The 15,764-nt window shown below is 38.4% G+C and overlaps 1 protein-coding gene across 1 annotated transcript; it reads left to right on the top strand.

Annotated features, from left to right (window-relative positions):
- The first annotated feature begins 6,021 nt into the window (after positions 1–6,021).
- Positions 6,022–6,699, top strand: LOC146905489 (uncharacterized). Its single transcript, XM_085728547.1, has one exon. It carries the CDS (start codon positions 6,022–6,024, stop codon positions 6,697–6,699), a length of 678 nt encoding a protein of 225 aa, XP_085584673.1.
- The last annotated feature ends 9,065 nt before the right edge of the window (positions 6,700–15,764 follow it).

Here is a 15,764-nt window from a genome sequence, read left to right as displayed (position 1 = left end):
CCTCGTTATTTTTTTCCTTCTGTTCATTTTCAACTACTCCATTATCTTTTTCAACTACTTCTTGTTCATTTCTCTCCTCCTCAACTTCTTCATTCTTTTTAGTTGCCTTAGGAACTAAAGGTGTCAAAACCTTTTTACTTCTCAATTCAATAGCATTGCAACTCTCATTCTTCAGATTGTCTTGAGTGTTGCCTGAGAATGCACCTTTTGTATGTTCAGCCATTTGATTCGCCATCTGCCCTATTTGAGTCTCCATTAGTTTCCTTGCTGCCTCATTATTTTTTCTTTCAGCTTCTTGACTTTTCATGATATTTTCAAAGTTAGATTGAGTCATCTTAATGAAATTGACCATTGTCTCTTCTGGAGCGGATGGCTTTCTTTGCTGCTGCTGTTGAGGATTAAGCATCAGAGGGTTCAAAGTGTTGTTATTTGAGTAGCTTAGATTAGGGTGCTTCTTAAGACCTGAATTGTAGTATTGATTTGGTCTTTGATAGTTCCCCATGTAGTTGGCTTCCTCGTTATATCCTTCAGGTACACACTCACCATTTGCATGTCCCTCACCACATAAATCACATCTGATTGCTACTACTTGTTGTTGTCTGTTGGCCATCGTGAAACCATGAAACTCTTTGGTTAGAGTCTCCAATTTTTTGTTCATGGATGCTTGGTTGGCTAAAAGTGCAGTGTGGTCACTCATTGTTCTCTCTCTTTTTCGATTAAAAACATATGTTAAAAACACACCTCTCTCTCTTTTTCGCATCAGCACGGTATTCATTGTTGGCCACGTTTCTATTAGGGATTGGACTTCATGGTCAGTTTTGCTCTTTAGACTACCACCAGCTGAGGCATCTAAGAACATCCTAGTGTTGTGTGTCAAACCCTCGGTAAAGATTTGAAGATATTGTTTGTCAAAGAACTCATGGTTAGGACACCTCTTAAAAAGCAAATTAAATCGCTCCCAAGCATCATATAGTGACTCCACTCTCCCCTTGCCTAAAGTTTGAAATCTCCTGTTTCTTTTCCCTATATTTTGACATATGAAAATACTTTTCTTAGAACTTAAGCTCTAGCTCGCCCCATGTTTGAATGGTTCCACTAGGTAAGGATAGTAACCAATCCTTGGCTCTACCGGTTAAAGTGAAAGGAAACAGCCTGAGTTTTTTTTGGCTTTCTGTAACTGTGGATAGGGGTACACAAAACTCACAAGTTTCGGCAAAATGGCTCAAGTGTTCATGAGAACTCACAAGTTTCGGTCCCGTCAAACTGTCTCTCCTTCAAACCATTCTGAACAGATGTCTTGATATCAAAGGCCACAGGGTTAGCAGGTTGAAAGGTATGAGTGAGGCGACCTTGGTGATTGGCTAACCCATAGTCTCCCAACTTTGGTCTAGGTACAGGTTCTCCCATGATACTGGATTCATGAGAACAGTTTGTTTCAGCTTCAGGAATTGTCGGACTTGGTATCTGCTCTCGTGCACTCGGTGGGACTGACTTTGACAACCGGACAACTTTCTGATTGGCTCTAGCAGTCCTTTCTATTTCAGGATCGTACTCTAAATCGTCCGAGCTTCGTCTACCTCGCATAATTAGCAAATAACCGTAGTATCACTCCACGATACAAAGTAATTAATGAATACTGAATCAATAAAAGATTTTTTTTTGAAACAGAAAAATAAATTGCAAATAACCTTAGTAGCACTGCACGATACAAAATAACTGATTAAAAGCAAATAAAGATTGGTTTTAAAATTTTTTGAGAATGATGGTTAAGTCCTTCGAATCCTCCGAAGCTCTCTTATGGTAATTCGCACTCCTAATTCATTCAATGATTATTTAGTTTCACGACAGATTAACATGATAATTCTACCCAATCTCTAGACCTAGAACTCTCCCCGCAAGTGACAACCCCTTAATCTCTTAAGTGAATTCGAAACCGTTGGAGGTATTAAAAGAACATTAATCCCTAAGTCATAACCTAGTAATGATCTATCTCTAGCTTGATTACTTAGGTTAAACCTATTAACTAGTTCAGAGTTAAAAGCCAGGGTTAGTGGTCATTCAATCTGTATGATCAATTTGCATATTCATGAAAGCTAGGGTTAGTAGTCAATGATTGTCATACCCCAATTTTTGACCCAAGATCCCACCGACATGTGTCACCTGACCCTGATCAGTCTCTGATTTTCAGTGAAAATTTAGCAGAGAGGTATTTTAAAATACCTCATTTTTTGTTCCGAGCCGGGTCCTCTTCTCTCTTTAATTTTTATTTTTAATTTTAATTCTTAATTTCCATCTTTTATTTAAATTTTTAATTAATTTTAATTTTGTTTTCTTTAATATTTGGTTTTTTCTATTCTTTTAATTTTAGTCCTTATTTTCTTTTTTATTATTATTGTCATAAATCCGATAAGTTCAAGTGCATAATCTTTTATTATTTTATTTTTTCATTTTTCATTATTATTATTTGTTAACGTCCAAATCCAGTCCAGGTTCGAATCCAAACACAGCCTGTCACGAGTTCATTCCTTCCCAAGCCAACAACAGAAACGCGTTTCCCTTTCATTCCTCTCCAAGCCACACATTTGTTGCTTCTTCTTAACAAACCCTAAGTCCAAATCCAGTACTATAAATTAGAGTCTGCACACACAGTCCTTCTCACGGAAAAACAGCCAGAGAAACGCACAAACAGGCCGAAAGTCACCCAAACCTCAAACCGACGTCAACCCATTCCAGCATCATCACAGTCTCGCGTCACAATCACAAACTCGATACAAAACCGAACCGTACAGCCGCAAACCAGTCGAAGGCTTCAAACCATCAACTGACGTCGAGCCCAGCACCAGGTAACGAACGAGTCGCAGCTCGTCGCCAGAACCACTGAATCGGATTCGTGTGCCAACGGAAGCACAACAGTCAAGCCAAAGTCAAAACTGACGCAAAGGGAAAGGTAGTAATTCATCTTTTTTGTTGTTTTGCTGTTTGTTTAGATCTAGGGGACGTTGTTTACTTTCTTTGATTTTTTTTTTTGGATTAAGAAAATTGTAGAGAAGAAAGGGTAGAGAAGAGAAAGCCGAAAGAAAAAAAAGGTTGTCTTAGGTGTTTACAGCGGCGGCGCCGCCGTCGTCTACGATGGCTAACCGTCGCACCGGAGTTATTCCGGCCACCCGTTTCTCCTCGTCGGAGAAGACGAATTGGGAAGGAGAGAGAACAGAGCAATTTGCTCTAAAGTTGATAGAAGAGAGAGAAGGAAAATTGGGAATGAATGAATTTTGTGAACCACAACCTATACATACCCTCCTTTGATCCCATGCGCGTGGGTGTACGGCCTTACCATGCACCCACGCGCCCTTTATCCTTTGATTGTTGATCAACAGCTCTCCCCCTGTTCCTTGATTAAATCCCAGCCGTCTGATCAATCAGACGGCCTACTTCTTGTCCCTTAAACCCATTACCCGCTTCATACCCACACCCAGCAGGCCTGACCCACGACCCATAAACCTGCAAGCCCACTACTCATGTTGTCTTTCTCTACTGATTTATTGTTTGAACCCCCTGAATACTGCTGCACCCCCCTGCATTCATTCTTTTATTTTTACTATATCGTGTTTAAATTTTCTCATGCATCTTTACTTATTATTTTATATACTCATTTACGCATTGTATTTTGCTTATATGTATCATCATCACCATTTTATTGTTCGTCTTTTAATTATTTACATAGAACTAGAATGTATATAGGCTTTATGTAAATTATTTATTTATTTTCGTTTCTTGTATAGAATTTAGAATGTAAACATAGGCTTAATGTAATTTATTTATTTTATTGCAGACCATAACATGTATTGTAGGTTTAATGTAAAAGTCTTAGGTGCATGTGTGTGTGCGTGTGTGTATGCCTTTCCTTCTATGTTTTTAGATTAGGTTAATGGTTTTGTGGTGATCCAACGTCACCACAAAATCCCTACGCTTTTATTTTTTCTACTCCGATAGTTTAATTTTATTCCAATTATTTGAAAACAACAAAAAAATGCATATAACAAAATCACAAAAATATTTTCTTAAATAAACCTTGATCCTAAATCAAGTGACGTTTTTTTTATTTTCTTTTCTTAATCAAATATCAATCAATTTAACTTATTTTGAGTCCATTTTTCTTTCAAATTAAAAAATACAAACCAATTCACATTTGCCACATGGCTTTTCACTTTAAAACCTTTTTCAAAACAAATAAAAAACACCAAACCAATCAAACGTCAATTTCTACCATGAACTACGTGATTTTGATCCCTCATGGGTACGTAGGCAAAGGACATTTGTCTTTCCAAATCAATAAAATGTAGATAAACTAGGTCTCTTTCCTTTTATCATTTCCAATTCCATTTTTTCAAAACAAGTAACTTATAGCACACAAATTAAATAAGACCAAGAGGTTCCCGTAGAGTACTACAGACATAAAGGGTGCTAACACCTTCCCTTTATGTAACTAACCTCCGAACCCTAAATCTTTTCAAAATGGGGTGTTTGAACTTTTTTCCCCTTTTTTCTTAATAAAATTAAATGTTCAGTCGTGAAATGAAAAAGTGAGTCAAAAGCTAATCAAATAGCCTTGATCTCCGAAAAATGACGCGACAGAAATGGCGACTTCACTGGGGACTCCGCAAGAGGGTTGAGCCTAACTTGGCTTTATTTAAATTTTGTGCTATAACTTGCTTAAAAAAAATCAATAAAAATAAAAGATGGAAATACATGTATATATATTCTATTCGTCTTCTTTCTTCTTTCTTTTAATGTGAGTGGTGAGATAAGTCCTACACCCGGACTTGAGGGAAATTAAGATAGGACCGGGTATAATCATAGTTTCCATGCCAAGAGTACTCTTCGGTGTTGGCACATGTGATAACCCACTCAATGGAGGGATCTTGGAAGTATACTTTTGTCGACGTGAGTACTCATGTTTGGCATGTTATTTTCAAGTGACCGTCGAAGTTGAGAACCTTTAGTCATCTTTAACCCATCTTGGCCTTTTAGGACGTAGTGTGGTAGCTAATCGAGAGTACTCTCGTATTGGTTGATACGCGATACTACACCCAAACGAGACTAACCTACGAATATTGTTGGAACAAGAGTACTTTCGTCACCTAACAAATGTTCGGAAGTGGTTGAGAACTTTGGGAACTTGGTAGAACCCTTGTTACATGTGCAATTGAAAACCATAGTCCCTACCATATGGCATTGTTATCCCTTAGCTCCAACATTCTATACCTTAAACCTCATCATGTTTTCCATGCATAATCATGCATACATAAAAACTTTTTCTCATTAAACATCGAAAAACTTAAATAAGTTATCTGCAAACATCAGAGGTATGGACCTTATAAAGAGGAACACCAAGAAATACATTTTCAAAAGTCTTAACTAGACTTTAGCTTTTTTAGGGACTTTTCCCTTGACTTTGCTTTTGCTTTTAAAAAAGGAAACTGTCTGTAATATTTTCAATTATCAAATGAAACAATGTTCGTAATGATGTTTATATCACTTTGACGAGTCCTTCGATAAAATAAAAAACGTGTCTATTTTTGCATAACATCATGCATCATTTTGCATTTCATAGTCTCAAATCCAAAGTCTCACACAAATTTTCTTTTCCATAAAAGGTCAAACCATCTCAAAAGAGTCATGGCGTCCTCGTCCGAAACCAACTCGCATTTACAACACCCGAGCAATCATAAAGAGAAGATGGATTTTCTCGAGCGAGAAAATCAATTGCTCCGTGAAGAAATGGCAGCCATGCAGACTAAGACGGACGAAATGACTGAATTGATGAAGACACTGACGGTTGCTCAAGCACCTCCTCCTCCTCCTCCTCCTTCCAGACCTCATGCTGAAGCATCTACCTCTTCTGTCCCTGAGTGGACGTTCTATGCCGATACTCCGACACACTCTGCTCGACAACGTTCTATGCCCTGGCTCCCGCCTCTTACTGCTGGTGAAATACTCCGTCCCATTGCTTGTGAAGCTTAGATGCCTACTCATCAATATGTAGCTCATGTTCCTCCACCTTTTGTAAGAGCTCCTCCAGCTGTCGTGGCCTACTCAGCACCTGTTGTTCATACTATCCCACAAGAAGAGGAACCCATCTTCCATTCTGGAAGTGTGGGGGCCTATGACAGGGTTGATGACCTACAAGAGAAGTATGATGAGATGCACAGAGAAATGAGAGCTCTCCGTGGGAAGAAAGTGTTTGGGAAAACTGCTTATGATCTTTGTCTGGTGCCGAATGTCCAGATACCCCACAAGTTTAAGGTCCCAGATTTTGAGAAGTATAAAGGGAACTCCTGTCCTGAGGAACATCTAACAATGTATGTGAGAAAGATGTCTGCCTATGCCAAGGATGATCTGGTCCTTATCTATTACTTTCAAGAAAGTTTGGCTAGTCCTGCCTCAAAGTGGTACATGAATCTAGACAAAACAAAGATCCGAACTTTCCGTGATCTGTGTGAAGCTTTTGTGGAACAATACAGTTATAATGTGGATATGGCCCCAGACCGAAGCGATCTTCAGGCTATGACTCATGGACACAAAGAAACATTCAAGGAATATGCTCAACGGTGGAGAAATATCGCTGCCCAGGTCAGCCCGCGTGTAGAAGAGAAGGAGATGACCAAACTTTTCTTAAAGACTCTCCATCAGTTCTACTAAAAGAAGATGGTCGAAAGTGAGCCTAAGAGCTTTGCGGAGATGGTCGATATGGGTGTACAACTGGAAGAAGGAGTCCGAGAAGGACGATTGGTCAAAGAAAGTGTTCCTGCTAATAGTTCAAAAAAGAAAGAGCAGGAGGTAAGTATGGTGAAAGGGCGGCCTCAACAAAAATATCCGACCTATCAACACGTAGTTGCTATTATACCCGCTACCAATGCCATTCAACAACCACTTTATCAGTCTCAACAACCGTAACAGCAGCAACAACCTCGACAACAAGCTCCAAGGACACGGTTTGACCTGATTCCCATGACGTATGCTGAGTTGCTCCCATCTTTGCTCAAAAGGAATTATGTCCAAACCAGGCCGCCTCCTCCGATGCCCGAAAAATTGCCAGCAGGTTTTAGAGCTGACCTCTCATGTGTCTTCCATCAAGGGGCGCCAGGTCACGATGTTGAGCGTTGTTATTCTTTGAGAAATGTAGTTCAAGATTTAGTCGAAGTCAAGGTCCTGTCCTTCACAGACTTGAATCCAAATATGCAAAGCTAATATGATACCGAACCACGGGACCTCATCCTGAAGAGTTGGTGGGTAGCTTTAATGACACATGGAGTAGGTTGCCGCATTTAGGGCCGTTGTTTTTTGTTCCTTCAACTATTTCCTTTGTTCAAATAATGTTTGTTTGTTGCTTTTCGCTTTTCAAAAACATCCATTCGTTCCGCCCAAGACGAAAGTGAACTTGTGTAAGGCTTTTTGCTTCATATATTTTCTATCATTAATAAAAAGGTTGCTTTGATCCAAACTTTGATTTTATTTTGTGCTTATTCCAGAAAAATGGTAACACAAAAAACCAAAAAATTTCTTTCTTTAATCATCCTCAAATATCTGCATAATCATAACTTATACTTACTTGTCAAAATCAATAATCAAATCATGCATTAATAAACCCGTTGAGCACATTAACCATGTATTCTCTCTCTACTTTGATTTCCCTGTGTCCGAAAGTGAAGAAGGAGAATGAAGAGACTTTCAACAAGGTCTCTCGCATACTAGGGCATCCTAGCCATTGAAGCTGCAAACAAAAATCAAGAACATTGTTCAGAAGATGGCAGTCATTTACAAAGACTGGCATGAGATGTTACCATTACCTTACGCGGGTATCATGCTTCAATACACATTTCAACAGGGGCAACCCCCCCTCCTTCCCTCAGTATACAATATGGAGGTCGTGCTTCTCGTGGAGGCTGAAGTCCCGTCAATAGGAGTTCTGCTAAAGTCCAAGCTTGATCGAATTTAAATGCATGACGACCTTGCACAACTACATCAAAAGAGGTTGAAACAAACTTCAAACAAGAAGGTTCGTCCCCGTGAATTTTAAGAATGAGACTTTGTGCCAAAAAGGTACCGTCTTTCCAACCAGACTCCAGGGGCAAGTGACGGCTAGCTATGGAGGCCCACGTGCAATGACTCTTGAAATTACGGACGGTGACAAACACACACGTCCTATGAATGTCGGTGCAGTGAAGAAATACTTTGTCAAAAAAAGCTTGATAAGTCGCAAACCTGAAAAGACGGCTTAGGCAAAAATGAGCGTCTCGGTGGACTGAAAACCCAAAAGGGCGGTCCAGGCAAAAATTAGAGACATGAACAAAAATGATTATCCTGATAGGTTGGAAACCCGAAAGGGCGATCTATGCAAAAGTTAAGGATCAAAAGACAAAGTAACTGCATCAAGTCAAGCACAATCCACTTGGGGCATACCTACTATCAAAGAACCTCCGATTCAAAACATCTGCAGATCAAAGACTCGGAAATGGGGCATTCAAAGTTGTCAGGGAGTATAACGGTTATTGTGTTCAATGTACCTTTCCCATATAATTACCATTTTCCAACTTTTGCAAAGATCTGTGGGGCCATGCCATTGGCAAGTCGCCACTCCATTCATCAAATTTGAGTCTGTGCCCATTTACTTGGAATTCTCATTATTCTATTTGCAAAATTTCTTCTATTTTTTGATGGCAATACTTGAAGCAAAAAAGTTCAAAATACAAAACTTTTTTTACATCTTTTGAAAAGTGTGAACAACAAACACACTCTCTTTGAACTCGTGAGTAGGTGAAGCGTACATCAACATCTGCCTCGAAAACGGTTACACTTCGAAGAGAAACATGGCTAAGCACTATGGAGAGGACCTCTGCTTTGAGCAAGACGCAGTCATAATCCAGAAATTCAAAAAAAAATATAAAAAAATCAAAGCTCGCTAAGTTAAAAACCTGAAAAGGCGGCTTAGGCAATAGAGAGCATCCCGGTGGACTGAAAACGCAAAAGGGAGGTCCAGGCAAAAATTAGGGGCACAAAAAAGGAATATATTCCCGTTGGACTGAAAGCCCGAAAGGGCGGTCCAGGCAAAAGTTAGGGATTTTCAAAAAAAAAAAGAAAAAAAAACAAAAGAGCATGACTGCTGGGGTATACCAATGGAAAAACACTTTGTGCCGATTTACAAATGGCGACTTCCTCCAGACTTTTGATCAACATGGGGCTTTATTCCCAGGAGCCATCAGTTGCCACCTTATGCCGGGCTCCACCCCATCAACGGTTCAATTTGTTCACAATGATATCATCTTCAAGGAAGTTTGCCGAGTGTTTGTACTGCGATGTCAGTCCGCTTCCTAGCTTACTCATCTTGTCTCGTTCCATCGAGTCACCTATCATATACAGTTCATACAAATCATACAAATTACATTCATACATTTATACATTCATACATTCATGCATTAATATTTTCACATATTCAAACACAACATATACACAATATCAATTCATACATGGTTGCATCAGTCACCCAAAGTCTTGTTTGGTCGTATCCTTTCGTTTTAGTCCTCAATCGTTTCAAGCTGCCAGTCCTAAACAACGGACCGCTTGAGTTTACCTTTTTATCTTGTTTCAAGCTGCCAGTCCTAAACAACGGACCGCTTGAGTTTACCTTTCATCATGTTTCAAACGATCAGTTCCAACCAATGAACATTTTGAGGACACATTTTATTTTCACAAAAGTGCCATCCCTTGATTTGTTAGAAAACGAGATGTCACTCAATCTTTATCTTCTCAAGTATCTCATTCCCCGCCTGGTCGGATTACGGAATGTCAAATGTGTCATCTCCCGGTACGTCGGATGACGAGACGTCACTCAATTTCTATTCTCTCAAGCGTTTTTCCCCATTAAGTCGGATTACGGAAGGTCAAATGTGTCTTTCCCTGGTTTGTCGGATTGCGGAAGATCAAAATCATCACTCCCCGTTTTGTCGGATTACGGAATATCAAAATCATCATTCCCTGTTTTGTCGGATTACAGAATATCAAGTGTTTCATTCCCCAGTTTAACGGATTACGGAATATCAAATGTGTCTTTCCCCGGTTTGTCGGATTACGGAAGATCAAAATCATCATTCCTCGTTTTGTCGGATTACGGCATATTAAAATCATCATTCCCTGTTTTGTCGGATTACGGAATATCAAGTGTTTCATTCCCCGGTTTAACGGATTACGGAATATCAAATGTTTCAATTCCCCGCGTTGACGGATTATGGAATATCAAATCATCATTCCCTGGTTTATCGGATTACGGAATATCAAAAGCGTCTTTCCCCGGTTTATCGGATTACGGAAGATCAAAACGTCTTTCCCCGTTTTGTCGGATTACGGAATATCAAATGTGTTTCAATTCCCCGCGTTGTCAGATTATGGTATATCAAATCATCATTCCCCGGTTTATCGGATTACAGAATATCAAAAGCGTCTTTCCCCGTTATGTCGGATTACGGAAGATCAAAATATCATTCTCTATTTTGTCGGATTACGGAATGTTAAGTGTTTCAATTTCCCAGTTTATCGGATTACGGAATGTCAAATGTGTCATTCCCCGGTTTAACGGATTACGAAATATCAAATGTGTCTTTCCCCGGTTTACCGGATTACGGAATCTCAAAAGTGTCGTCCCTAGTTTATTTGTTCAAGAGATGTCACTAATCAAGTCAATTTCAAATGGTGTCATCCCCAGTCTATCTGTTCAGAGATGTCACCAATCAAATTTAACTTCAAATGTCAGTTTCTACAAACCATCAGTTTACAAATACATTTCAAAATTCCCAGTGTCTGTTCAAGATTTTGTGTCCTTTCATTTATCTTCATATCAGTTATCAGCACGATAGTGGACAATCATTTTCCCTAGTGAAACTACAGTGTCCCCTAGCGGAGTTGGATCCCTTTCTTCAACGAATTTGGGTATCTCGTTGTTGTTTCTCATTCCAGTCAAGCCATCTACATCGTCCCGCATTCATAATTGCATCACATGCATTCGTAGCATCTTAGGTCAAAAATGGTGTACTCTGTATTTAAGTCTCTTCGACCCGTCAAATCAAAGATTTCATCTTCAAGTCTCCGGACGAAGAAACTTAAATAGGGGCATCTGTCATACCCCAATTTTTGACCCAAGATCCCACCGACACGTGTCACCTGACCTTGATCAGTCTCTGATTTTCAATGAAAAATTTAGCAGAGAGGTATTTTAAAATATCTCATTTTTTGTTCCGAGTCGGGTCCTCTTCTCTCTTTAATTTTTATTTTTAATTTTAATTCTTAATTTCCATCTTTTATTTAAATTTTTAATTAATTTTAATTTTTTTTCTTTAATATTTAGTTTTTTCTATTCTTTTAATTTTAGGCCTTATTTTCTTTTTTATTATTATTGTCGTAAATCCGATAAGTTCAAGTGCATAATCTTTTATTATTTTATTTTTTCATTTTTCATTATTATTATTTGTTAACGTCCAAATCCAGTCCATGTTCGAATCCAAACACAGCCTGTCACGAGTTCATTCCTTCCCAAGCCAACAACAAAAACGTGTTTCCCTTTCATTCCTCTCCAAGTCACACATTTGTTGCTTCTTCTTAACAAACCCTAAGTCCAAATCCAGTACTATAAATTAGAGTCTGCACACACAGTCCTTCTCACGCAAAAACAGCCAGACAAATGCACAAACAGGCCGAAACTCACCCAAACACCAAACCGACGTCAACCCATTCCAGCATCATCACAGTCTCGCGTCATAATCACAGACTCAATACAAAACCGAACCGTACAGCCGCAAACCAGTCGAAGGCTTCAAACCATCAACTGACGTCGAGCCCAGCACCAGGTAATGAACGAGTCGCAGCTCGTCGCCAGAACCACTGAATCGGATTCGTGCGCCAACGCAAGCACAACAGTCAAGCCAAAGTCGGAACTGACGCAAAGGGAAAGGTAGTAATTCATCTTTTTTGTTGTTTTGCTGTTTGTTTAGATCTAGGGGATGTTGTTTACTTTCTTTGATTTTTTTTTTGGATTAAGAAAATTGTAGAGAAGAAAGGGTAGAGAAGAGAAAGCCGAAAAAAAAATAAAAAAGGTTGTCTTAGGTGTTTACAGCAGCGGCGCCGCCGTCTACGACGGCTAACCGCCGCGCCGGAGTAATTCTGGCCACCCCTTTCTCCTTGCCGGAGAAGACGAATTGGGAAGGAGAGAGAACAAAGCACTTTGCTCTGAAGTTGATAGAAGAGAGAGAAGGAAAATTGGGAATGAATGAATTTTGTGAACCACGGCCTATATATACCCTCCTTTGATCCCATGCGCATGGGTGTACGGCCTTACCATGCACCCACGCGCCCTTTATCCTTTGATTGTTGATCAGCAGCTCTCCCCTGTTCCTTGATTAAATCCCAACCGTCTGATCAATCAGACGGCATACTTCCTGTCCCTTAAACCCATGACCCGCTTCATACCCACACCCAACAGGCCTGATCCACGACCCATAAACCTGCAAGCCCACTACTCATGTTGTCTTTCTCTACTGATTTATTATTTGAACCCCCTGAATACTGCTGCACCCCCCCTGCATTCATTCTTTTATTTTTACTATATCGTGTTTAAATTTTCTCATGCATCTTTATTTATTATTTTATATACTCATTTACGCATTGTATTTTACTTATATGTAGCATCATCATCATTTTATTGTTCGTCTTTTAAATATTTACATAGAACTAGAATGTATATAGGCTTTATGTAAATTATTTATTTATTTTCGTTTCTTGTATGGAATTTAGAATGTAAACATAGGCTTAATGTAATTTATTTATTTTATTGCAGACCATAACATGTATTGTAGGTTTAATGTAATAGTCTTACGTGCATGTGTGTGTGCGTGTGTGTATGCCTTTCCTTCTATGTTTTTAGATTAGGTTAATGGTTTTTGTGGTGATCCAACGTCACCACAAAATCCCTACGCATTTATTTTTTCTACTCCGATAGTTTAATTTTATTCCAATTATTTGAAAACAACAAAAAAATGCATATAACAAAATCACAAAAATATTTTCTTAAATAAACCTTGATCCTAAATCAAGTGACGCTTTTTTTTTTTTATTTTCTTTTATTAATCAAATATCAATCAATTTAACTTATTTTGAGTCCATTTTTCTTTAAAATTAAAAAATACAAACCAATTCACATTTGCCACTTGGCTTTTCACTTTAAAACCTTTTTCAAAACAAATAAAAAACACCAAACCAATCAAACATCAATTTCTACCATGAACTACGTGATTTTGATCCCTCACGGGTACGTAGGTAAAGGACATTTGTCTTTCCAAATCAATAAAATGTAGATAAACTAGGTCTCTTTCCTTTTATCATTTCCAATTCCATTTTTTTTAAAACAAGTAAGTTATAACACACAAATTAAATAAGACCAAGAGGTTCCCGTAGAGTACTACGGACATAAAGGGTGCTAACACCTTCCCTTTATGTAACTAACCCCCGAACCCTAAATCTTTTCAAAATGGGGTGTTTGAACTTTTTTCCCCTTTTTTCTTAATAAAATTAAATGTTCAGTCGTGAAATGAAAAAGTGAGTCAAAAACTAAGCAAATAGTCTTGATCTCCGAAAAATGACGCGACAATGATAAACATATAAAAAGCATTAAACACAAGATAATATGAATAAAGACTAAACTTTCATTGGAATTCAAAGGAGTTCAACAAATTAGGGTTCCCATAGGATTACATCAGATTCATCTCAGGATTAACCACTAAAGAATTAGTTACTCATAGCTAAAGTATAAGCTAACTAACATAAGAAGAAAAATTCATACATGTAATGGATGATTGACTATTAGTTTTGATGGTTGCCCACCAGATCTCCAAATTCTCTGCTCAAAAATATGCCTTTAGGTCTCAAAAATCGTGAACCCTTATTCTGAAAACGCACCTTTATATTTATAAGCTCCTAAAAATTGGCCAACGTGCTCCAAAATCGGTGGCCGAACTCAAAAATTCGTGTTGCCAAAGAAAGTAAAATCGGCGGCCGATTTATACAATTCGGTGGCCGATTTTTCCAGTAACAAAATGGCTCAAACTAGCAGAAAAATCGGTGGCCGAATTCAAGCATTTGGTGGCTGATTTCCAGTCTTTAAAACTTCAATTTCCTGTTCTTTTGTAGCTTGCAGCTCCATGAATCACAATGAATATCCTCAAAATTACATGAAAAATGTCTAATAAACTAGTAATGACAGAGTGTCATCAGACGTAGCCCTAAGCGAGGACGAAATAGGGTGAACTACTATAAACACCAGTGTTCTCTCTGTTTCCCTATCCTTTTTACTTTTCAATATTGCCTGTGATTAATTGAATAATTGATAGGTTAATTACTAGTATTGATCTAAGCAGTTTTTCATTGAAAATTAACCTAATTCATTGAGTTAAGTTTCACACAATTTGCTTAGATCAATTGATTGCAAAATCTATTCAATTCTTCAATTACACTTGTATTGTATTTTTGATTTGATAGCATATTATTCTTGTTCAGAGGTTTGGTTTGAAACTGTGTATTGTTTTGTACCTTGTTCAAGGATTGTTAATAATTGATTGTGTAAAAAGATTTGTATCATGAATCTCTCAATTCTAAGATAAAATCTTATTCCACATATATTTGCTATTTGTTGATTCATAGATTGTGATTGTTCAAGCATATTTCAAATAGTTAATTTGTTAAAATCATTTCTTACTAAATCTCCGAAAAGTTTTTCAAACGCATTATTCACCCCCCTCTAGCTTGGTAACCATCTAGCCATATAGACCAACATTTATCTGTATGCATGGAACTCGTTTTGAGCCATGTTTTTTGCAAGGGTTTGGACTTCACGGTCAGTTTTTACTCTAATACTACCCCCAGTTGATGCATCTAGAAGCATTCTATGGTTATAAGTCAATCCCCTGGTAAAAACTTGCATTTGGACTTTCTCACTAAGGTCATGTGCTGGACACCACTTAAGTAAAAGTTTAAATCTCTCCCATGCATCATATAATGACTCAGTCTCGCCTTGTTTGAAGCTAGTAATTTCAGTTTTCTTCTCCCAGAATTTGGACATAGGAAAAAATCTCTCCAGGAACTTTAGCTCAAGCTCTTCCCAAGTTTGATTCGTTCCACTAGGAAGGGATACAAACCAATCCTTCGCTCTCCTGGTTAAAGTGAATGCAAACAGCCTTAGTTTCTTTTGATCTTCCATCACTGTAGCAAGTGGTGTGCAAAACTGACATGTCTCATAGAAATTGCTCAAGTGTTCGTGTGGACTCATCATGTCGGTCCTGTCATATTGATTCTCCTTCAGCGAGTTGTGGACAGAAGTCTTGATATCAAATGCTACTGGATTAGCTGGTTGGAAAACATGAGTGAGGTGGCCAAGGTTGGCCGCCAAACCATAGTCTCCCATCAGAGGTCCCGGTGGATCTCCCATTATGTTAGATTTAGGATAAGGAATTGATTCAGGTTCAGAAGGTGTTGGACTTGTGTATCATGTTCTTGGACTAGGTGGTACGGACTTAGACAATCAGACATCTTTCCGATTTTCTCTTACAGTCCTTTCAATCTCAGCGTCGAAAAGTAGATCAACTGAATGTCCTCTACCTCACATAAACAGCAAAATATCTTAGTAGCACTGCACGATACAAAAGAAATAATGAACACTAAAACAATAT

This window comes from Medicago sativa, chromosome 7 (genome assembly GCF_051527215.1).
Source record: "Medicago sativa cultivar Bolivia chromosome 7, Bolivia_mono, whole genome shotgun sequence".
Lineage (NCBI taxonomy): Eukaryota > Viridiplantae > Streptophyta > Magnoliopsida > Fabales > Fabaceae > Medicago > Medicago sativa.
The sequence above is the reverse complement of the archived record's forward strand: the minus strand, read 5'-3'. Positions and strand labels throughout refer to the sequence as shown.

Excerpts from the sequence above, each read along its gene's own strand:
- LOC146905489 (XM_085728547.1), top strand. The coding sequence starts at position 6,022 with ATGCCTACTCATCAATATGTAGCTCATGTTCCTCCACCTTTTGTAAGA.